This window comes from Empidonax traillii, unplaced genomic scaffold, assembly GCF_003031625.1.
Source record: "Empidonax traillii isolate 1590-97213 ecotype Southwest subspecies unplaced genomic scaffold, ASM303162v1 scaffold1146:size291564, whole genome shotgun sequence".
NCBI lineage: Eukaryota > Metazoa > Chordata > Aves > Passeriformes > Tyrannidae > Empidonax > Empidonax traillii.
The window spans coordinates 39,613-63,192 of NW_020956339.1; the positions used below are offsets into that span (position 1 = coordinate 39,613).

At 37.5% G+C, this 23,580-nt stretch overlaps 1 protein-coding gene across 6 annotated transcripts in view; it reads left to right on the forward strand.

Moving 5' to 3' along the window:
• The window catches only part of METTL25 (methyltransferase like 25), a 48,293-nt gene that overhangs the window by 20,023 nt on the left and 4,690 nt on the right, over nucleotides 1-23,580 (forward strand). For 4 of the 6 annotated variants that reach the window (XM_027905347.1, XM_027905349.1, XM_027905352.1 and 1 more), the window contains exons 5-9: nucleotides 11-155; nucleotides 8,348-8,442; nucleotides 10,902-10,931; nucleotides 12,023-12,096; nucleotides 14,456-14,549. In XM_027905347.1, the coding sequence (XP_027761148.1) occupies nucleotides 11-155; nucleotides 8,348-8,442; nucleotides 10,902-10,931; nucleotides 12,023-12,096; nucleotides 14,456-14,549 (438 nt within the window). Of the gene's footprint in view, nucleotides 1-10; nucleotides 156-8,347; nucleotides 8,443-10,901; nucleotides 10,932-12,022; nucleotides 12,097-14,455; nucleotides 14,550-16,672; nucleotides 16,775-23,580 lie in introns of all 6 variants that reach the window. The other 2 variants (XM_027905350.1, XM_027905348.1) reach the window with 2 other exon arrangements.

A 23,580-nucleotide genomic window follows, 5' to 3' on the forward strand; every position in this document is an offset into this window, starting at 1 on the left:
TTCTTTCTAGGACTGTGTGATGGTGGGTCTACATACGTGTGGAGATCTGGCTGCAAATACACTGCGAATTTTTGCTGCCAAGCCTGAAATCAAAGCAGTTTGCAGTGTGGGCTGCTGCTACCATCTGTTATCAGAACAGTTTGAAAACCAAGAAGGTAACTCTTCAGCGCTTAACTTGTGGCTGCAAGTTTGCATATTGAGAGTATTATATCTTTTAATTAAGAACCTTCCTTGTGTTTTTTCCTTTCCAGTGGCTTATTTAGACTGGTTTTAATAACATTATGTGGGTCATTCACTCCCGGATGCCCTGGAGCTTTTCTGTTATGCCAATATTCCTAATATTCTTACTGAGATTAGAGACATTAATGCATAATGTTTTTATGTGGTTATGCATACAGCTGGTTTTATTCCATTGCTGCTCTTATAAATGTGGAGACTTTTTTAGTCCAGTATGTTTCCATCCTTTCAAAGTATTTTGTACCAGACTTTGTCCATGGCTGTTTACATGCAACATCCTATTATACTGAGTTGAACATATACAACTATGAGCAGAATTAAGTTCTTGTAATGTAAAGTAATACTCAAAAAAACACTCATTTTGGTGCTGTGATCTGGGTCCTTGCCAGTTTAGACCATCATGGAACAGTACATACGTAACAGTTCTTCTTAGGGACACAACCTGAAAATTATTTTGGAATTCACACTATAGGCAAATTTTCCTTCAAATGGGGAGTTTTTTCATTTTTGGTAGAAAGTTTATATTTTTACTTAGACATTCTTTTACCTGAAGTTCTGCATAATGATAAACATTTAAGTAGCTGGCTTTCCTGATGTAAGTGATACATAGCTGAGCTGTCTAAATGACCAGATGCCAAATTCCTAGAACCTGATTGTCATATCAGCCAAAGCTGAGAAAGGGGTGGGTTGTCAAATTTTATTTCAGCTCTTTCAGGGAACTTCTCAGACACAGAAAGGCAGGTGAAACCCAACTGTCACTCTTTAACACTTAGGTGCTTAGGCAGCTAAGGCGCAGTTCCAGACTGATCGTGACATGTGCTTGCTTACTTTAATAATCTTTTCATATTGTTTTTGTTTTGCTCTGCAACATTTTTAAAAGTGTTTTTGCAGTGTATTAGTCTCAGTTATTTCACAATACTTTAGCCCACTCCAAAACCAAAAAAATTGAAATACAATTGAAATCCCTAAGTCATAGGAATGTAATTAGTGAAAAAACATACAATTCCTTTTACAGCAGAGTTTTAAGAAATTAGGAACTTTCCGCATACTTGTCTTTAAGTCTGAGTGTCTGAAACATTTGGTTGTTTCTTATTATTGCAAAGAGGACATGTCTTCCTGTTCTAGCTGTAGGGTTACATTTTCCAGACTAGTGCATAAAGCTGTATGAGATTATTGTTACTGGGACATCACCAAACAATCAGGTGTTCTAAATTCAAACAAACAGATATACATGCATGGTAATAAGAGAAACTGCAGTTTTATAGCAGTATGCCAAATTGCATGTTGGAGTTTCTAGCTGTTTGATTTTTCTCAGCTTGAAGGATAAAAATTTGGACAGAATAAAAGAAAATTACAGTATTTCTTGGAAAAGAGCACATCATGCCAGTGATGCATGCAAAAAAAAAATAGATTTTTTTTTTTGCATTGTTACTATGAGGGTGCATATTCTAAGATCTATGATGCTATTGTATTCCCCTACAAGTCATGTGACTTGTTCATAAATGTGCAGTGGAGAGCTAAGAGTGTAAGGACTGACAATATCTGTGATTTCTTCAAAGGAAAAATGAGAAAGAGTTTGGACTATGCCATGTATCCACTCTACCTGTGCATGGATTTCAAACTGACAAAGCATTCTGGGGGATGCTAGAGGACTCGGTAACTAATCAGATGGTATTGATCCAGCAATTCACTTGTACAAGCAGTAAACTAATTTCTACTGCAGCTACCTGATGCAAGTGAATTTCGGTACTGCTTCCAAAATGCACTAGATCATAGCATTTTATTAGCAAGTGGCTACTGGAAGTTATCTGAACTAGGTGATCTTGCAAGGCAGAGCCAACTTAGAGCATGCTGTTCAGGGCTTTGTCCATTAATGTTTTGTATATCTCCAAGGGCAGTGATTCAGCAACCCATTTCAGTGTTTTCCCTCACCATGAAGATCTTTTCATTGTATCTATTCAGAATTTGCAGCTCTTGTGCATTATCTATTGTGTTTTTCATTTTTCACCACCAAGAAAAGTCCAGCTTAATCTTTTCTGTCCGCTTTCCTTTAGGTAGTCAAAAACAGCAGTTAGAGATCCCTCCTTGACCTTTTCTGTAGCCCTTTAGTCCTCTTGCCACCAATAAATTCATTTCGATAAGTCATAGTGGTGGGCTGAATAGCCTAAAGAAGCACTCTAGATACTCTCACAGGTGCTAAAAAGAGGGAATAATCACATCCCTTAACCTGCAGGTTTCACTATATAGATTCAGAATACTATCAGTTTTCTGCCTACCTTAGAGTCCACCTGTCTGAGTCTTATCTTTCCATTTTTTATGTAAAGACACTTCCTGAAAGACTTGCTAAAATCAAGGTAAACTGTGAATGTACCTTTCCCTAGTTCATGGAACCAGTCACTGCATCACAGAAGGCAGTAGTTTATCAGTCCCTTGTAAATTCCTGCCTGCTGTTCTCAATCTCCTTGTTCTTCATTGGCCTGGGCATGGTTTCCAGGAAAATTTTTTCCATAAGCTTATTGAGACTTACAGAGCTTATTCAGGTCAGACTGAAGGTGGGTGTGGTGGTTGCCTTTTTCATGTAATCAGGAACTTCCCTTGATGGACATGACCTGTCAAAGGTGATAGAGTGTGGTCTTCATGTGACACTGGTCATTTGTCTCATCCTGAAATACATCCCTTCTGGTCACATGCAGTTGTGTTTTTCCAGTTTGCTTGTGTGGTCCTTGGGCCAATATAATCTCTACTGTAGTTAGTACTTCACTTGCCCGGGCTGTGACGCTGAGCTCAGGGAAGCTACTGGATGATCTAGGTGTCAGTCAGAGATTGCAGAGACCTTTACATGGAGAGACTAGTTTGAATATTAGGATGCAGTGATGGATAGGAGATCTTCCTAAAAAGCAAAGAGGATTGGGCAGAATTTGCTGCAACACAGGAAAACACTTATTTGTTTGAAATCAGTCCAGTATGCAAGGTTTTGCCCTCAAGGACACAGTGGGAAGTTCTGTTTTAAAGCATTTTATAGTTATTTTGTCTTGACTTTGTGGCTTCAAAGTTTTAAAAACTCTGTCTTAAAAATGTCATTACTCTTTTTTTTTTTTTTCCCTCCTTCAAAGTTTTTTTGTTTTCTTGAGGTGTGCACCCTTAAAGTCAAGGTTGTGGCAAGTCCAGCTCAAAGCTCTTTCCCCCTAAGTAGCACATTTTCCATCCTTACTGCTTCTTTAATGTAAACTCGGATGGTTGTTCTCATGAGCGTAGTTTAAGCACATGAGCCAGCTCACAAAAGAGCTGCTCTGGACTGTTGGTTGTCACATAACCTGAGATGGCTGGGCAGTGTGTTGTTTGGTAGTTAAGATTTAATACCAAGATCAGTCTTGTTTGAGGCCAGTGAAAAATTGCTCTTACGCTTCATATTAATTGGAATTAACTGATATTCATAGGGAGAAAATCTACGTGTTTTGATGCCTAAATAATGTTTATGTCTGAAGCAGTGAGTTGACAAAATATCAACAAAATGTTGCTATGATGTTCTTGGTGGGCTGCTGAATCACCTTGGTTCTCTCGATTTTGGGGGATCTTTTTTGTCTGTGAGCTTACTACAGGGAATAATGCATTACATTTCTCATATATTCTAAAGATAATAAAGATATTGCAAGATTGCCTGATTTAGTTTGCCACTGGACTTCCTGTGAGTACTTTGGGAGCATTTCTGATGAAAGTAGTGCCAGCAGTAATACAAGAAGCATACAGTGTCCTTCTATGTCTATAAATAAACTAAATTCATCTGGAAATTTTTGTTAAGGGACTACGTTTCCAGTTATGCTGGGAATAATTTTGAACTCTTACTATCATGAATGTTTTTGCTTTGATTTGTTAGTAGCTACAACAGCCAAGAGGTGCTGTGTAATGCCAAATTTCAACTCAATTTTAAAAAGCTGAAGCCAATGGCTTTTACCACCTGCGTTTAAATTGCACTGCTCTTATAAGGAGTACCAAATTCTAAGTTTCAGTTAATAAGCTCTTGGAAAATTCTAAGTAGTTTTACTTTGGCTCGGTCTAAGGAGAATTGTCAGTTTATATAGAGATTCTTCTAGGGATAAAATATGCATAGCCATTAGTAAATCTATTCCTTTGGTTTTTTTTTTTTCCCTGTTACTGCATTGAATAGTCAATTACATCAAAGTAGTAAGGATTTTACTATTTATTAGAGACTTTTTGCATAAACTTATTTACATAATGAGCTATTATGGCAGATTTCTGGAAAAGATCCGTTTGGTCATGATTTTTAGGGTTAGAACAGTAAGCATCAGGAGAATAACCACAGGGTGCGATTAGACTGCAACAATTGATGAAATTAACAAGGATCTGAATAGGTACTATTTATAAGTATTTGACAGTTTGAAATAAGACATAGATGTAGTTATATAGGTACTTTCAGTGATAGCTCTATTTGAGGTTGGCTTGAGTACTACAAATCATGAACTCCAGCTTTTGTAAGGATTTCTGAAGTCAGGTCACTGCTGGGCAGAGGAGTTCTATAGCCCTCTGGAAGCTGTGGAGAGTAACTTCTCAATAATGCACTCTGCAAGGAGTCAGCAAAGCTTTTGCAGGCTAAGCTTTAAGCATTAAAGGCTAGTGAACACAATTAAGGAAACTAAAAGGGTTGCAAAGAGTAGTCAAAATTCACATACAGAATTTTATCAGATTTGCGAAACCTGAAAAGGCCTTGAGTAAGGTGGATTCAGAGGAAAAAACTTTGCAACTGAATTTTCTGAAGGATTCCTTATGCAAACGGAATGGCTTCATATCGCTCCATTCCACTAAATAATGAAAGATTGCTCATTGTTTCGGAGTATTAGAGTACAGATGATTTATGTGTTGCCTAGGTATATTTTCATAGATATTCCATAGCCAGTGTCTTAAAATAGATAACTCTGACTTGTAATCTCTCTTGAGTTGGGTTCATTTCTCCCTATGGTTTAAACCAGCACATACAGCCAAGGCAGACTTAGTCTTTCCCATGAGAGAAAAGGGCAATTAAGTAGTTTATCTACTTTGTTTGGAATAACAGAAGTAAACTGAGAATCTATGATGTCATGGAAGATAGATGCTATGGAGGACCTGAAAAAGGTTATTTGTGTTTTATTATTAGCTTGATGAAGTTTCTCAGTGTATACAAAGAGACAAAGTATGATATATGTGAACAAATTTGAGGAGGGTAACAAAAATTAGTTTCCACTGAAAAGTCTCAGAATTAAAAATTACTTTTCAATCCATGAATTACATCATCAGTCAAAAGCAATTTGGTTTAGGGTTGGGATTCAGAGACTTACAAAGCCTCTGGGGACACCAGGGCTGGAAAAGGCATGCCAAGGGGAGCGTGACACTGCACCAACATCACTGCCTCCACACCTTTCTGATCTGGGTCATCCCATGCTTTTTTTTCTAGTAACAGTAAAACTGTTGGTATGTTGTGTTATAAAGACCATATTTTACTGTAAAGCTTTATGAAGTAAAATTTAAATGTTAACACCCTAGAAATTGTAGTAGTATTCTTAGATGAAAATCTATGGATGGCCTCGTGTTAAAGGTATTATAGAAGCTTGTCCCATTCTCTTGGATTTTCTTGTAATCATCTGTGAACAGATACAGAATTATTAGCTTTTAAAAGGATTTTACCTTTATCTTACTTCTACTACCATGTATTTTTTCTATAACCATTAAAAAATAGAAACATCAATATAAAATTGCTGATGTTTTATTATAATATTTGCAGCAATTTGTTTTATTAGATGTGTGATTTAGTCTTTTTTAGAATTTAGCTTGGAGGTGAATTTATAGCAATTTAACTAATATGTTCTAGGATTATACCCCAGCATAGCTTCAGTTCAGCTCATCAAATGATTACCTAAAGTTCTCCATTTTGTTAACTGTTCATGGAAGGAATTCTGTCTGATTCTGTACTGAATTATAACATGATTGCATCATGCACTGTTGAACAATCGAGCTGTTTACTGTGAAATCTTCCATGAAATACCTGTACTTAAAGTGTTTCTTGAGTGGTTTTGGAGATTTATACAGTTTAGAACAGCTGTTGTGTTCTCATATGGAAGCACAATAAGGTATTTAGTGAGCTATATAATATTAAGTATATCTGAAAGTAATTGAAGGCATTAAAAGAATGTCCAGGTTTTTAAAATGTAGCTTATAAATATATGAACTTTATAGTGATATATTAATCCTGCAGTTTTCATCAGCGTGCTTGAGAGTGGATTGGATATGAAAAATAAATAGAACTTAAGGCAATATTGTAGATATGCGGTCAACTTTGGATATACGCAGAAAATTCTTTCTAACTTAAAGCATGGGTTTTCCTCACTTTTTCTCCTACTTTACAGTTTCAGTAATTTAAATGAAGATGGTTCTTTGCCTGATTATCTTTTTCAAAGTTGTCATAAATTCCTCAGTGTTATGCATGAGTACACTGCACTGATATTGCGATTGTAGCTGAGAGGGTAGTAACTTCAGCTTGCATGGGTGATTAGTTTACCTGGAGGACAGGGTGTAAATTAGAAGGGATTTGCTTGAAAAGATCAATGATTTCATCTTTTTAACTCAGTTTACAAATTTTTATTTTGAAATATTTTAACACATGTTTTAGAAAGGCTTATTAGTGTGAATCATGTAATAGCAACCATGGCAGTCACTGTTTTCTTTGAAAAAAAATAATATACTTAATAAATTCCTATTGCCATCCCTGCAGTAGAAATACCCATGTACTCCATGTACTCATAGTCAGACTTGAAGTTAGTTAATGTTTCAGAGCTTGTCATGAGGCAAGTGGTACTACAATCTTAGTACCTTCCTAGGGCTGAAATCAATTGCAAGCTGTTTTGTCAAATTTCATCTTTATTTCTAAAGAATTTTCTTTCTCCTTCTGCTAATTGTTCAGAATTAAAATCCTGCTCTTAAATCATGGTACTTAAATCAATATTCACCTGCTATGAGCTTCTGACATTCCTCAGGGCTAAAAAGGTAGCAAAGTGTGAGGTTGCCTGCAGAAGATAGCCCGTTTGCTGTTACTCTCTGTAGAAATCCTCTGAGACTGGGCACTACTGCTAGAAAACCAAGGGCTTTGCAGGGGGAGGGTTCTTTATATTTTTTTCTCTTTTTCTTTACTTTCATTAAATGAATTATACTTAAATGTATCTCAGACTGTTGGTAAATTTGAAGTTGTATTTCTGCTGTCCTCTTCTTAACCCCATTACATGATTTATTCTTAAATATGCCCCAGTCACCTCCCTGTGCTAAAAAGCCAGGATCCCAGCCAATTTGTGGGGTTTTTTTTTTAAGATCAGCATTCTAAAAAATCAACTGACAAATGTGCTAATGAAAACTCTAAACATTTAGAGTTTGACTACATTTAAAACTGGGTATTAAGAACATCTATAAAGTAATCTCTGTACTTTAGTTTCCCCACATTTGCATTAGTGTTAAACATGAAGAATTATGTTGTTATTCAAAATATAAATGATACTGAAACAAACTGAGCACAGATTGTAATGCTAATGCTTCTTGATGTTTTGAAGAAACACCAAGAGCCTTTGCAGCTGCTCTTTTCTGGAAAACAAACATTCTGCCTCTAAGCAGAACAGTTTTTCAGAAATGGAATAAACAAATACACATTGTTCTGTGTGATGCTTAAAAGATGTTTATGACAGAATAAGAACACGAGGAGAAGTGGTACTGAAGTCCTGCTGCATGGAATGACTGTCTGGACCTGTATCTTGTGACTCATGCCATAGCATGGGGGTGCCCGGAGGATTTGCAAACTTTTCTCTTGTCCCTTTGGTTTTTCTTAGTGGATTTTTGTAAAGGACATTACATTCACTTAAAATTGTTTTGGAAAATGTGAAATTATCAGAAATGCAGCATAAACCAAAAATGTGTGTTACAGGCAGAACATGTTTTTCTACAGCACCACCACAGGTTTTGGTAACTGGATGAGAACAGCTAAGTGTTTCTGCTACCATAAACTACCGTTCTTCTTGTCTAATCCATTGTGCATTCTGTAAATAAGAGAAAAAGTGCGTTTTTTCTTTCCATTTTGCAGAATGCTGCAACGAAGTGTGGGGATTTCCCATGTGTCAGTACTTGAAGGACAAAGGCTGGTGTTGTGGTCGCAATGCTAGAATGTCAGCATGCTTGGTATGATTTCCCTTCTTTTCTTTTTCCTACTGAGAGCTTTGTCCAGATGTTCTAGAATTCATTGTTTTTGGCTTGTAATCCTAAAGCCATGACTTTAATCCAAGACTATACAGAATAGCATCATTAATGTTGTAAGCATGATAAATTATATCTAAAAAAATAGTATTGACCTTTCAGCTTTATATATTTGATACTTGCTAAAGGCATGAAAAAATGAGTAGTGACAGAAGTGTATTTTAAGACTGTACAGAAAGGCCAAACCTTTGCTGAAACTTAAACAAGGTAACCCCTCAGGGTAATAGTTCCTGGCCAAGGACTTAGGGGGAAACAAGGTAATTGTCAAAGGATTGCAATCAGTAACTCCCCCAATGCTTTCATGATTTGTAATACTGAATGTTCTGACTGTTTAAAACTTGAGAAAACCTGCCCATTCCAAAAACTAGAAGACCTCTGAAATCCAGGAGACTTAAGAATCTGGAAACATTTTTTTTAACATTGCACCAAGAGATGAAGTACTTTAAAGACCTAGCCTCATCAAGATAGGTTGATGAGCTGTTGTCTAATTTCAAGAAACAGATAGGAACTGAAAATTTCAACCCCTTTTAGTTAGAAGATTACTATTCCTTCCCTCTATTAATTTTTAATTTCTGGTATCATAATGAATCACATCAGGTCATGGCTAGCCTCTGCTACTAGCTCTGTACCTCTGTTACAGGGACCAGTGTAGACTAAAGACTCAGTTTTTGGTAATGTGTTGTGGTTACAGAAACTTGGACTAGCATGATCATTAAATGCTACGAGAAGAAAGTATAGGAGGACAGTTGTTTAGTATTCATAAGGCTTAAATGTGTTACCCTTGGAAAGTAAAAGAAAAGAATTGTTCATTTTAGAGATGTTGCTATAAAACATCACAAAAAAGGGCTTTCTAAAGAGATTTGCCTTTTCTCTTTTTCTTGTGTCATACAATACCAATCCTTCCTCAGCTGACACATTAGCTATTTCCCCTCCTATTCCATTTCTTTTGGAAAAAGTTTGGGCTGTTTTTCAACAGCGTTAGGAAGATAAATTCTGTAACCAAATGACCCCCAGGAGACAGTACTGTTCATGCCGTATATATCTATTTTAGATTTCTCAGAAATTTGGCAGTTAAAAACTTTTTTTGTTTAAACATTCACAGAAGGAAAAGAGTTCTCTTGTGTCACTAGATACTTATACTCTTAAGTTTGTCATTCTGTATATGCATTTTTCATGACTAGGATTTTCCTTGCCTTCTAGGAGATACAAGAGAGCCCACACAGTGCCACTAGGCACCATCTTTCTAGGGGTAAAGGCTGGCTAGGAGAGACTCAGTCTGCTGAGCAGTGACACTCAGCATTCAAATTGGTTTATGTGCCAAGGGTCAGAGGTGCTGGGTGCAAGTTTCAGTTTCAGACCCATACAATACATGTTAGAACCCACATCCATGTCCTAAGCAGCAGCAAATTAATGCTGGTATGAGAGTTGTAGCTTACACAGCAAAAGACAAACCTCATAGTTGGCCAAAGTCATGAATGAACTGCATGTACTTGGACTGCGTTTAAAGAACAGTCTGAAATACAAGGTTAGTTCTAAACTAGGAGAAGGAAGAGTGGATGATTGAGTAACAAGCAGTCTTATTTAGTGCAGTGAAGCTTGGGAACTAAAGGAAAATGACTCATAAGTGGCGAGGCATTTCTGGTTTGCTATCTAATTTGATGTAGTATCAAATAATTTACTGAGTTTTTGTCTTAATTTCTACTACAATCTTTAAAACTCGTTCAAAATTTTATAGGTACAGTATCTTTTGAACTGTGAAAGGGTATTCCATGCTTCTAATTATTTGTCATTCTTTGTCACTATGGATCATAAAAATCAAGTAGTCTTTAGCACCTACATCAGCATTTATAGCACGAAGAATCTAGTGGAAAATAATGCATATATAAAATATTTTAAACTGCAGTTTCTCTGAAGTTTTATTTGATTTAACTTTATATACAACAGTTCAATTTATCTGAGTACTAGGGATTAAAACTAATATTTTACATTGAATGAGTATTTACTTTTAAATAGTCAAATATGCAAAGTGAATTAACTGTATTTCAGTAGGAACAGACTCAAGAAAAACGCATTTCTTTGTAGTATTTTCACTGAAAGTAATCCTCTGAAATTCTCCTAGCAGACAACAAAAATCAAACAAATTTTGCATGTATCTAGTTCCACACAGTCAGATGTCATTACTTCTCTTGTAAATAAACCAAAATAACAGAAGTAGCTGATTAAGAGTACCTAAAGGTATTAACACTTTAGAGTGTGCAAGCTTGTGTTCAGTCACACCATTAATCTTTTAACATGTCATCTCCTCTGACTTTTATATAATGTGTTTATAAAATGTTATGATCAAGAATAAACATATCAGCAATTTAATTCCTTGACTCTTAAAGGCTTTGGAGCGAGTTGCAGTTGGCCAAATGGTAAGTAATACTGTTTATTTTAGCCATTCTAAGATAAAATGTGTTTTCCGCCTTTGAATGTTCTTAATCCATGGCCTTTTATTGAACTCCTGCATATCTGGAATCTAAAATACTGGCGTATATTACATCAAATCCTGATAGATAGCATGTGTCATCATGAAATCACATTTTTATTGCTGTGGTTGTACTTAGTGAATCTGTTTTCTTTTGACAATTAAGAGTCTGGGGAAAAAAGCACAGCTTAAAATTTAAGGCATTGAAATACCCTTTCTAACTTCCTTCACTATCTTTCGGCTAGTACATAAATTCAGTGCAAATGTCCTTCTGATATCCCTGGTTTGGATCACTCTATCCCAATGTTTTATCAACTAATGTAAAAATAGACATTGTTATGACAAAAGCTTGAACCTGTTAGAAACATCATCATTTTTATTTTTAATCCCTGTATATTTTTTCTCGGGAATATTTTGAATTATTTTTGTGCAAGTTATCCTTTAGGGGATGGTGGACACCAACTGTGCAAGTATTTAAAAGGCAAGGCTGAGAGACTTCTTTCCAAATGTAAGCCCACTGACTCCAGAAGTTTTTTCATGTGACTTTTTAATTCACAATCATTAACTATTTGTATGCAAACAGATCTTCCATACACAAAGATATGATATTGCCAGTATGTTCTTTTTTTTTGGCATAGTACTTTCTGCATGGTTCAGACTACAGTGTATGATGAGTCAGCTAGAGAATTATGCCTTTTGTATTCAAAACAGCTTAGCTAAATAATTATTTATTTTGCATATTAGAATTTGGATCATGATCAGTATGCTTTCCTCTGTTCTTTTTCCCTCCATCAACCTCTGATCTTCAGAGTTTGAGTTCTTTTTGTTCTTACATTTATGGTTATGTTAGAATCTGACCCAAAAGCATAATTTTTACTGGATGCAAGAATGTTAGTAAATTGTCCTCCTAAATCTGTTGTGACTGATTGTACAGAACTCAAGTCAATATGTTGTTACGGAAGCCAATACTGTTTTTGTTACTCTGATGTTAATTTCACTGCCAATTTTAAATCCTTGCTGTTGTAAAATTTTTTGCAGCTGCCTACAGAATCATTGTTTTATCGAGCTGTTCTTCAAGTTATTATAGAAGAAATGTATGGTGTTACCAGAAGGTAGGAAGCTCTGAATTCACAGAATACCAACCACAGATTTGATTCTCTTCCACCTCTATTCTGTAGAGAAAGTATTTTGTATATAGACATTAGTATTGAAGTGCAGGAAAGATTTACTCATCCTAAATCTGTATCAGAAATGTATTGCCCTTCCTTATGTGTAGCTGAAGTAGGTCCTCTTGGTACTGGGTACATGGGTGAAACATACCTTTGCTAAAAAGTCAGTGCAATCCTGGACTAACCTGTCATTCAGAGATCCTGGAGGCTTTAATACTGCAGAAGGGAAAAGGCATTTCCATTTGTCCTGAGGAAAACTACTGAAAGCTCTATGGCCATTATGGCTGTAATGAGCTACTCACTGCCTGTGCCTACCCCGGCAAGTGCTGCCTCCTTGTATAGTGGGATTTGGAAAGCTGTTGCTGAGGATCTGACATCTGCATTATACTCTTTCTTGTGGCTGTGGTTGGATTAGATTTTATGTAATTCTGGGGGATGTATGCCTGTTAACACTTGGAGCATGTCCAGAAGCACACCTTTCAGTTTAATTCAGTTTGAAAATAACCCATTTTTTGAGCTCTGATACTATTCCACAGTGGGAACCAAGGCATGAGAGGTGGGGAAAACCAGAAAATTCACTTCAGCAATGTACTCCAGATCTAAAATAAATGCTAATGCTTATACCCCCAAAACTTATGCTAGATATAGAGTCAGACAGCTTACCCTTCAGAAGGTCAAATTCCTGAAAGAAGAAATGCTTCTTTATTTTAAAATTACATAAAATATTGCACAAAAAATTGTGACTGTGAAATTGTAAAGAGAGTAAAAAGTATGAGATAGATGTTTTATTTGTTAAAGGAAGCAATTAAGATTATACTTTTGAAATTAAAGCAATGGCTACCTTGGAAAGACCTCTGCCATCCCCAGTGTTATTTCTGAGCATGATATTATATGGCATGGAATATAACTATGGTCCATTCTGTTCAGCCGTCCTGGTTGTGTTCCCCTTGCACTCCTTGTCCACCTTCAGCCTACGCACTGAGAGGCAGAGAGAGGAACAGAGAAGGCCTTGATACTATACAATCACTGTTTGGCAGTAGCTGGAGAGTTGGTGTGTTACCAGCACTGTTTTAATTGCAAATCCAAAGCACAGCACTGTATGGGCTACTGTGAATAAGTTCTATCCTGGACAGACCCAGAAAACATCTCTTCCCCAGTAGCTTGTTCTAAGAGGCAGATACCCATCTTCCTAAGAATGACATAACAGCATAATCATTAACTGATTTCCAGACTGCATTAGCCCAAATGTTTAGGTGTATCTCAATATTAAATATAACAACAGAAATGATTCTCAGTGAGTGGGGGTCCTGGACAGCTAAACACATTAGAGCTGCCACTGAGTGAAGTCTTTCTGTTGATCTCAGCAGATGTTAGTTCTAGTTTTTAGATAAGGAGGTCAGGTTTTACTAAGAATAAAGAAGGGGAAAGGTTTTAAAGTAAGATATTTCTATCCAGTATTTCACTGGGGGGGGGGGGGAGGGAGGAGGGAGTGTATTGTTAAATAATTCAGTATCTGAAAATTATGTATCTGAAAATTTAACTCCTACACTGCACAGCTGGAAGAGGGATTATGTTAGGACACAGTCAAGAAAATGAATTCAGACTAACAAAAATTTTGCATGTTGTTTCTCCAAGATATTTTAAACACAGAGAAGAGAAAGAAACTTGAGTGGCCTGTTAGGATTCTTCCCATATTTTTTTTTCCCCCCAGTGTTTATGCATTATTTTAACATTTTTCGTGGGAAAAACAAAAACAAAAACAAAAAACACCACATATTTTGGGCTACCTACAAAAGCAGGCTGTTGAGTTGTAAGCAGGAGAAAATTCTGGCATCATTTAATGAAATAAAAACTGCAGGGATAAGAACACAAGGCAACAAGCAAAAGTGACATTTGCTCAGTCCACTGCTTAATGATAAAAAATTGCAGCAGCATTATAGTAAGTTATAGAAGTATAGAAGGAAATATCTGTTAGCAGAAATAAGAATTTTATCATTCATAGAGGGAAATAAAAATATCAGTGAAGAAATTAAAAACAAGCTTCAAATAACTTTCAAATTTTTACATAAAATAATAACCTTATAATAACTATAATGCAATTATACAATTGCTGTGTCTAGAAATTACTTCAAGTATTAGCTAGCTTGTTTTAAGTGGAAGGAGATAAAAAGGCAGTTGTTACTAACTTGGTAGTAGTAATCATCCAACTGATTTATTGCTCCTGAATTAAAAATTAGTTAAAAATATATGAGTTTCCATTGTTGGATGTATAAAAGCCTATATCTCCATGCTGTATTTTCAGTGATCGACGTGTTGGAAAAACTTTCTCCAAATCATCCTCCTTCATAGATTATGTCAGAAGGTCTCTGAAAAAACTGGAACTGGATGATTCGAAGGTGAGTCACTAAATAGAGACTAAATGAAATTTTATATCCCTGTAAGTTCTAGAAGTTAGCACCACAATGGAATTGTTTAGGCCACTGAGTTGATTTACTTCCTATATTACTGTATGAATATAAAGCATTATTGTTTTTATTAATATTAATGGCGCAATTCCATGCTTGTTTATATGTATTCAAAAAAACCTACAACATCAAAGTTGGGGTTTTTTTTTTCTTTTTTTGGAAACAGACTTCCATGTTTAAATTCTTTAAAATATTCGGATTTAAAATTACTTTATTCTAATGACTTTATGTAAAAACAATCCTTTTTTTCTACATGGTGCTTATAATCATGAATTTTTAAGGCTTTCTATTATTTCTGAAGTAAATCTTACAAATCTCTGTTAAGGCTAAAAATATAATACTGTATTTTATACATGTTGTCATTTAGAGGCAAATATACTTTTCAGATGCTGAGTAAAACAGGCATGAAGAACTTCTTGCCTGAGCTGATACTTTACATCCCAGTAAAAGTAACTCATGCATCCTTTTAAACCAACTGAAATACTATCCTATACCTTTATCCTATGCGTTTTTATCTGTATTTAAGTTTAAACTGAAAGAGATCCAAAAAGTTATGAACCATGAATCATGTAGTAGATACTTTGACCCCTTTTGATTTTTTTTTTTTTTTCAATATTATTGTGATCCTTTAGGACACCTTTTCAAACTGAAAATGTAACATTATAGCAAGATAGGCATTTCAGTCTGTGCAATATGTTTCTCTTACAACTTAATTGCCAATGTATTTCCAGTTTATTTTAGCCTTTAGACAGTCTTCCTAAGCTGCCTTTGAAGACCTTTGAAGGCCTAATACCTTTTTTCCTTTAAATTAATAAATGTTAAGGAGAAATATTAAAGTAACTTTCCTAGATAAAGAAAAATAAGTAAATTCAAAATTGAGTTTTAAACTTACAAAGTCTTTTGGAGTTCTTATTTTTGTTCTTGAGTGTCATGTCTTAGTATTACAACTACTCAATTGGTCAACAGATGGCAACATAACATTAGGCATGGAATTTGAGCGTGTAAAGATCACAACTATGCTGTGAGAACAAGTCGAGCCATAGAGACACTAGAGAGTACTAGACAAAGAAAAAGTAGGAGTGGCAAGTAAGTAAAATATTTAAGGTAAATGTTGTTGTAGTCTTTCTTAAATTAGTGTTTAAAATCTGTAGTCAAAACATCAAATCACTTAAAATTTGCCAGGCACATCAAGCATGATCTGTGAGAAAAAGGCAAAACCAAATAAGCAAATAAATTCAAATTACATTGGAGTCATGCTTACAACATTAAGTAAAAGATTTATGCCTGAAGTTTGCAGAATTTTAAAAGGATTATATTTAGTTCTGTTTGCAAATGCAGTTACTTGTTTGCTTTTCTGTATAAATAGGCACCAACATCATGCATTCACCCCTGCTGAAAGTAAAATGTGTCTTTCCCACTGTGTGTACAATCACCTAAAAGCAATAGTGGATTTTTTGTGCAATAATCAGTTTACAAAATCATTGATTAAACTCTGCTGGTGGAGATTTATTCAATGTTTTCTTTAAAACCAATAAGCATACAAACTTTATGTCAAGAGGTCTGATTTTAGACATGCTGCCTTTTGCTAGAAAGGGTCTGGACAAATGCAAGTTGCCCTGAGAGAAAGATATCTGTCAACACTATTTCAAACTGCACATTTGTGTGGTTGCTAAAGACCTGATTCAAGTCCATGCTCACTTTTGCTTATGTTTCTCCTCATTTTATGTGCAGCTGGCTGCATACTGAAGACTGGACTTTATGCTGATGTAAACAATATTATTTTTTATTTCCCAGCTATGTTGAAATCTGCAGCAGCACAAAAACAGTGCTATTTTGATACTACTGAGAGGAAAGTTGTAACTGCTCCCTCAGCTGCGGTTCTGACCCTGCAGTTTTCATGGTGGAGTCAGCACTGTATCTACACAATACTGGAGAATGTGTTAAATTCCTCTTTTCAGAAAAAAACCCACATATCTAAAAATGTGGTAAAGCCTAAACATTTGCTCTCAAAGACAACAAAAATCAGAGAAATTTATGCAGAATTTGATTTCTAGCTCTGTTTAGAAATGAACAAAAGAACAGCTGTTCTGCATAAACCAGAAGTCTACTTTGTCTCTGGCAGTGGCCAAAAACTGATGCCTTGAGAAGAATATATGGTGGGAGTAAGCATATATGAAGCTTATTTCCAGAATAATCCAAAATGTCCTTGTCATTCACAAAAAAAAAAAAAAAAAAGGCAATCACTGTTTTAATACATAAATTTATTTAGGTTATACTTAAAAACAACTAAAACTTGGTGAGACTTTGTAATACAACCAGAGAACTATGAGAAAAAATTGTTTCCGTATGGGTCTCTGTTTTACATGTGCAAAAATATTTTCTAAAAATCAGAAGTCAGGAAACTGCAAGTCTACAGTATTTTACTAGGCTTATCAGAAAATTAAAGATAATTTCATCTCTGTATGATAATAAAAATACTGGAAAGTAGAGGGGTATCAAAGAATCACAGAATATCCTGAGTTGGAAGGGACTCAAAAGGATCATTGAGTTCAACCTTTAGCCCTGTGCAGGACCATCCCCAAGTGTCACTCCATGTGCCTGAGAGTATCATCCAGATGCTTCTTGAACTCTGTTAGGCTTGGTGCCTCCACTTCCCTGGAGAGCCTGTTCGAATGCCCAACCACCCTCTGGGTGAAGAACCTTTTCCTAGTATCCAGCCTAAACCTCCCCTGACACAGCTTCTGGAAATTCCCTTGAGTCCAGTCTCTGATCACCACAGAGAAGAGATCAGTGCCTGCCACTCCTCTTCCCCTCACAAGGAAGGCATCAACTGCAATGAGGTCTCCCCTCAGGCTCCTCTTCTCCAGGCTGAACAGACCAAGTGACCTCAGCTGCTCCTCGTACAGCTTCCGCTCAAGACCCCTCACCATCTTCGTTGCTCTTCTCTGGACGCTCTCTAATATCTCAATATCTTTTTTTATAATGTGGTGCCCAAAACTGCCCACAATATTTAAGGTGAGGCCACCCCAGTGCAGAGCAGAGTGGGACAATCCCCTCACTTGACCAGCTGGCGATGCTTTGCCTGATTCTCCACAGGACATAGTTGGCCCTCCTGGCTGCCAGGGCACTGCTGACTCAGATTCAATTTGTCATTGATCAAAACCCCCCAGTCCCTTTCCACAGCAGTGCTTTCCAGCATCTCATTCCCTGTCTGTACATTCAGAGTCACCCCATCCCAGGTGCAGAATCCGGCACTTTCCCTTGTTGAACTTCATATGGTTGGTGATTGCCCAGTCCTCTAATTTGTCAAGGTAGTGGCACTAAGTTTTTAGGAGTCACTGCCAGGGTTTGGTAGCTTGTCATGGATGGTAGTATCTTGGATGGTTTTGATCACTGTGGCTGAATGTGGACTGTGGGATGTAAACATTCTTCCAAACTTATGGCCCATGATAAGCATCACAACTCTTTCCTTAATATGCACCAGTGCCTCTCTTCCTGATCAAAATGTAGCCATGGTGCAATCCAATCATTTTCCAGTCTGGACAACTGTGGAGGCAGGATAAAGAGTGCAAGTATATAAAACACCAAACCTGCCTTGATAACACTTTTTTGTAAGTGTATGTGTTTTGCTAAATATTAAACTGACTCTTGTCAAATATAGTTATCCAAATAGTAAGTTTATTTTTGCTATTCAGTAAAGATAAGTGAAATCTTCAGTAAAAATTTGTGAAATGGATGTGAAGTTCTTTGCTTATGTGAAACAAGAAGCAGACCCTTGATGAAAAGAGTCTCAATCAGAAATGAGTTAAAATTAGGCAACATAGTAAAATAGTTTTTCTACAAAAGAAAATAAGCATTTATCAATAACTGAGGGCCATTGTTACGAGTTAGTGTTCAGGGACTGAAGTTTCCTATTAACTGAGCCAAAATAATGTCCTCCATCTATGGTGTTTCTTTTCAGTGTGGAAGAGCCTGTCAAGTCCAGATTAAACCTTTATATGCAAATGAAAAAATTTTTCTGCCTTTTGATACAGGACCATTCCCTTCACACATCTCTCCACCTCGGTAGTAAAAATGAGGTATACAACATGACTTCTGCATGTCTGACAAAGTATTCTCACTTTGTGAGGGCAGAGAGTGTGAGCGTGATGCTTCACAGGTATGGTTATATTGCTTATATCTTCAGAATTAATGGAATTGCTTTATGGGCCATGGATCATAAAATCCTAGAAAGGACCTTAAAGATCATCTAGTTCAACCCCCTTGCTGTGGGCAGGGACACCTCTGATTAAACTAGGTTACACAAAGCCTTAGCCAGCCTGCCTTGAACACTTCCAAGGATAGGGCATCCATAGCTTCTCTGGGCAACCTGTTCCAATGTCTTGCCACCTCACAGTGGAGAATTTCTTCCCTATATGTAATTTAAACTTGTCCTCATTCAGTTTAAAGTCATTCCCCCTTGTCCTATGACTACATACCCTTGTAAATAGTCCCTCTCCAGCTCTCTGGTAAGGCCCCCTTTAGATACTGGAAGGTGCTAAAAGGTCTCCCTGGAGCCTTCTCTTCTCCAGACTGAACAGCCCCAATGCTCTTAGCCTGTTGACCAAAACTCTCTGAGTGCAGCTTCAGTTTAGAGACAAGAATGCCTCCAAACATGTGGGACAGTGTCAAAGGGTTGGCACAAATCCCGGTAGATGATGTCATTTGCTCTACCCTTATCTACCAGTGCTGTAACCTCGCCGTAGAAGGCTGCCGGATTTGAAGGCACAATCTACTGTTAGTGAAGCCATGCTGTCTGTCACCTACCACCTCCTTATTTTCCACATGCCTTAGCATAGTTTCCAGGAGAATCTCCTCCATGATCTTGTCAGGCACCGACATGAGACTAACCTGTAGTTCCCTGCATCTTCCCTTTTCTTGTTTTTGAAAATGGGTTATATATCCCTTTTTCCAGTCCCTGGGAACTTCACCAGGTTGACATGACTTCTCAAATATGCTGGACAGTGGCTTAGCAACTTAATCTGCCATTTCCCTCAGGACCTGCAGATGCATCTCATCAGGTCCCATGTCATTGTGCATCTTCAGGCTCCTAAGATGTTCTTGAGCCTGATCTTCTCCTACAGTGAGTGATTCTTCATTCAGTCAGTCCTTGCCCCCTTCTGCAACTTGGGTGATGTGGCTGGAACACTTGCTGGTGAGGACTGAGGCAAAAAAGTTGTTGAGTATCTCAACATTCTCCACAACCCATGTAGCCAGGTCTCTTGCTTTCTTCTGGAGAGGGCCCACGTTTCCCCTAGTCTTCCTGTTATCGCCAATGTACCTCTAGAAGCCTTTCTTGTTGCTCTTGGTGTCAGCCAGATTTAATTCTAAGAGGGCTTTAGCTTTCCTAACGTGATCCCTGGATGCTTGGACAATATGTCTGTATTCCTCCCAGACTACCTGTCCTTGCTTCCACTTTTGATAGTCTTCCTTTTTGTTTTTGAATTTGTCCAGGAGATCCCTGGTGGTTTTGCTTGGCTTCTTTGAGCTTGGAGAAGATGACCCTTGAATATTAACCAGCTTTCTTGGGCCTCTCTTCCCTTCAGGGATTTATCACGTGGTACTTTGTCAAGCAGCAGGACATGTTCTTCCATCTCCCTTGGTTGACAGGTGTTAAATAAATCCAAAGATGTTTAATATACATTGTGATTGCTAGATCAATTGTACTGAAATTCCTAAATTACTTCTCTTTGCTACATTGGCTTTGTGTTTTTGCAGACTATTTTATTTTGAGTTTTAAATCTGGTAGACAATCCTGAAATCAGAATTTATGCAAAAGTACAATTTTTTTTTTCACTAATTGGTTATTTTTTGTCAGACAAGTGGGGTTTTTTTACACTGGGTAAATGGATATTTACTTCTCTTAGCTTACCATCAACTGTCCTTGAGTTGTAAGTTCTCCTTAGCAGTGACTAGTGGAATATCAAAAACTGCAGTTTGCAAAGGAAGGGACATATGATAAAGAACCTTACTGTGTGGTTTGCTGTTGTTTCAAAAAGCATTTAAAAGCTACATATTGAAGACTGGGGAACTATCAGTAGTGAAATTGTATAGTACATTAAGATATGAACTAATCTGAATATATACAGCTATAGATGTGGTCTACCTGGACTTCAGGAAAGCCTTTGACACTGTCTCCCACAGCATTCTCCTGGAAAAGCTGGCAGCCCATGGGTTGGACAGAGGCACTCTCTGCTGGATTAAGAACTGGCTGGAGGGCCAGGCCCAGAGAGTGCTGGTGAACGGGGCTGCATCCAGTTGGCAGCTGGTCACCAGTGGTGTCCCCCAGGGATCAGTGCTGGGCCCAGTCCTGATGATCTGGACAAGGGGATTGAGTCCATCATTAGAAAACCTGCAGATGACACCAAAAAGGGGGGTGAGTGTCAGTCTGCTGGAGGGTAGGAGGGCTCTGCAGAGGGACCTGGACAGACTGGATAAATGGGTTGAATCCAGTGGTATGATGTTTAGCAAGACCAAGTGCCAAGTCCTGAACTTTGGCCACAGCAATCCCATGCTGCAGGACAGCAGCCAGGCAGAAAAGGACCTGGAGGTATGATTGACAGCAGGCTAAACATGAGCCAGCAGTGTGCCCAAGTGACCAAGAAGGCCAAGGGCATCCTGGCCTGTATCAAGAATAGTGTGGCCAGCAGGAGCAGGGAAGTGATCCTTCCCTCTGTACTTGGCACTGGTGAGGCTGCACCTCAAGTGCTGTGTCCAGTTTTGGGACCCTCAATGTAGAAAGGACATTGAGGTGCTGGAGCAGGTCCAAAGAAGGGCAACGAGTCTGGGGAAGGGTCTGGAGCACAAGTCCTATGAGGAGAGGCTGAGGGAGCTGGGGTTGTTCAGCCTGGAGAAGAGGAGGCTCAGGGGAGACCTTATTGCTCACTATAGCTGCCTGAAAGGAGGTTGTAATGAGGTGGGTATCGGCCTCTTCTCCCAGGCAACCAGCAGTAAGATAAGAGGGCACGGTCTTAGGCTGTGCCAGGGGAGGTTTAGGTTAGACATTAGGAAGAAATTCTTTACAGACTGGTCAGGCACTGGAATAGGCTACCCACAGAGGTGGTGGATTCACCATCTCTAGAGGTATTTCAGAAGAGATTGGATGTGGCACTTAGTGCCGTGGTCTAGTAGACAAGGTGGTGTTAGGTCAAAGGTCAGACTTGATGATCTCAGAGGTCTTTTCCAACCTACTTGACTCTGTGATTATGTAATTTCTCTATCTGTTTTATGTTATTTTTTTACACTATATTACGTGACATTATTTTTAACTGCCTTAGTCATGGAAAAGTTGTGAAATCTTCTGTGAAATATTCTGTGAAATCTTCTGTAAGGTATGGTCTCCCAAGTGTTTTGAACTAATCTAAGACACTGGTCTGCTAAAAGGGTTGCCTTGCTGCTTTCATGTACTCTTGTTAGTGTTCCTGATAATGCTTGTACAAGAAGAGAGAGGAAACAGAGAATTGTGCAGTCAGTGCAGGAGAAAGCAGTCCCTTTGAGGCAGCAGAGGAATTGCATCTGTTTAAACAGACTGTGGAATAGCATCCTTAGGCTATCTCTCCTTTGTAGGGCATGTACAGCATTGGACAGTAAAAAAGACTTTCATTCAGTCAAAATGCTCAGTCTAGGGAAAGGCAGAGCTCTGAAAAAAATGCTTTCTGAAGAGATGTTAAGTGTGGTATCAGTAATTGTCCCATACCTTGTGCCTGAATGCTTTCTTTTCAGCTCAATCAGCATGTCTATGGGAGTGCAGTCCAAGCTGGATGTGCTCAGGCACATGGTATCTCACGTGCTCTCAGGGCTCTTTTGGCAGTCTCGTAGATAAGTCAGTCTTATGGCACAGTTTTAGTGCTTTTGTTCACAACCTGATGAACACCCAGAGACATTGTAGCTACGTAAGGGAAGAAATACTGACAAAAAATTCTCTGTATGAAATGAAAGTTATTTGAGTGTCAGTAACATAAGCTAGATCTTTGAGTGCAGAATCAATCTTAAGACAAATAGATTATAGATGTATTTGAGTTTTCTCATGTTCGTAGTATCAACATCATAATGGAAGAAGAAAGTTCAGTGCATATATTTGGAAATTTTTTTTTGGCTACACAAATGTGTGGTAACCCAGAGAACAGTTGCATGGACAACTTGTGTGAATGAATGAGGCTTGCTTTGCATGTGGAAGTACAGTTTTTCTCCTGAAAATGCAAATTGTAATCTACTCCTACTTCACCTTGGAAGGATAGCTGATGGTTGTGTTGGGTACCTTTTAGGAACTGAAGGCAAGTAGCAAGCTGTTGCAGTTTCAGCCAAAGCCAGTGTTATCTGGGTTTTAGTCTTCTTCCAAGAAATTGGCCACATGGCTAACGACCAATTACCCTTTCCATGGGTAACTTTTCTGTTTTCCAGCTCACCAAACTTTTATCTGAGACATAGTTTGGAATACTACCTGATCTATCCATGACAACAGGATGCAATTAGTCAGAATGTGTAATAAACAAGGAGGGAATGGAAAAGGACATACTTGGTATGGCAATGTGCAAGAGACATTTTTGATCCCCTTTTTATTTGTCAAACATTTCACAGCTTGTTTTCTTTCAATTTCAATGCTTCATCTTGAAAAATGTAGAACATCAAGGAAGCAAAAGCAGAAAGGTTTTGTGATCACATTTTTCCAAATATAGATCTTTGTATTTTAATTCCAAACAGCCTGTAATTTAAAAAATCCATTATACTAAAACCCTAATAATAGTCAGTTGAAATGGAAAGCTTATAGGGCAGAGGTTAAATAAACTATTTTGTTTATATCATGACTGGTATATTTTAGTTACTTTGACTCTTTAGAGGGGAAGAGAGAAAAAAAAAGAACCTCTAAAATATTTGCATGGCTATGCAGAAAAAAAAATAAGATTTAAAAAAATTCCTGTTAGTC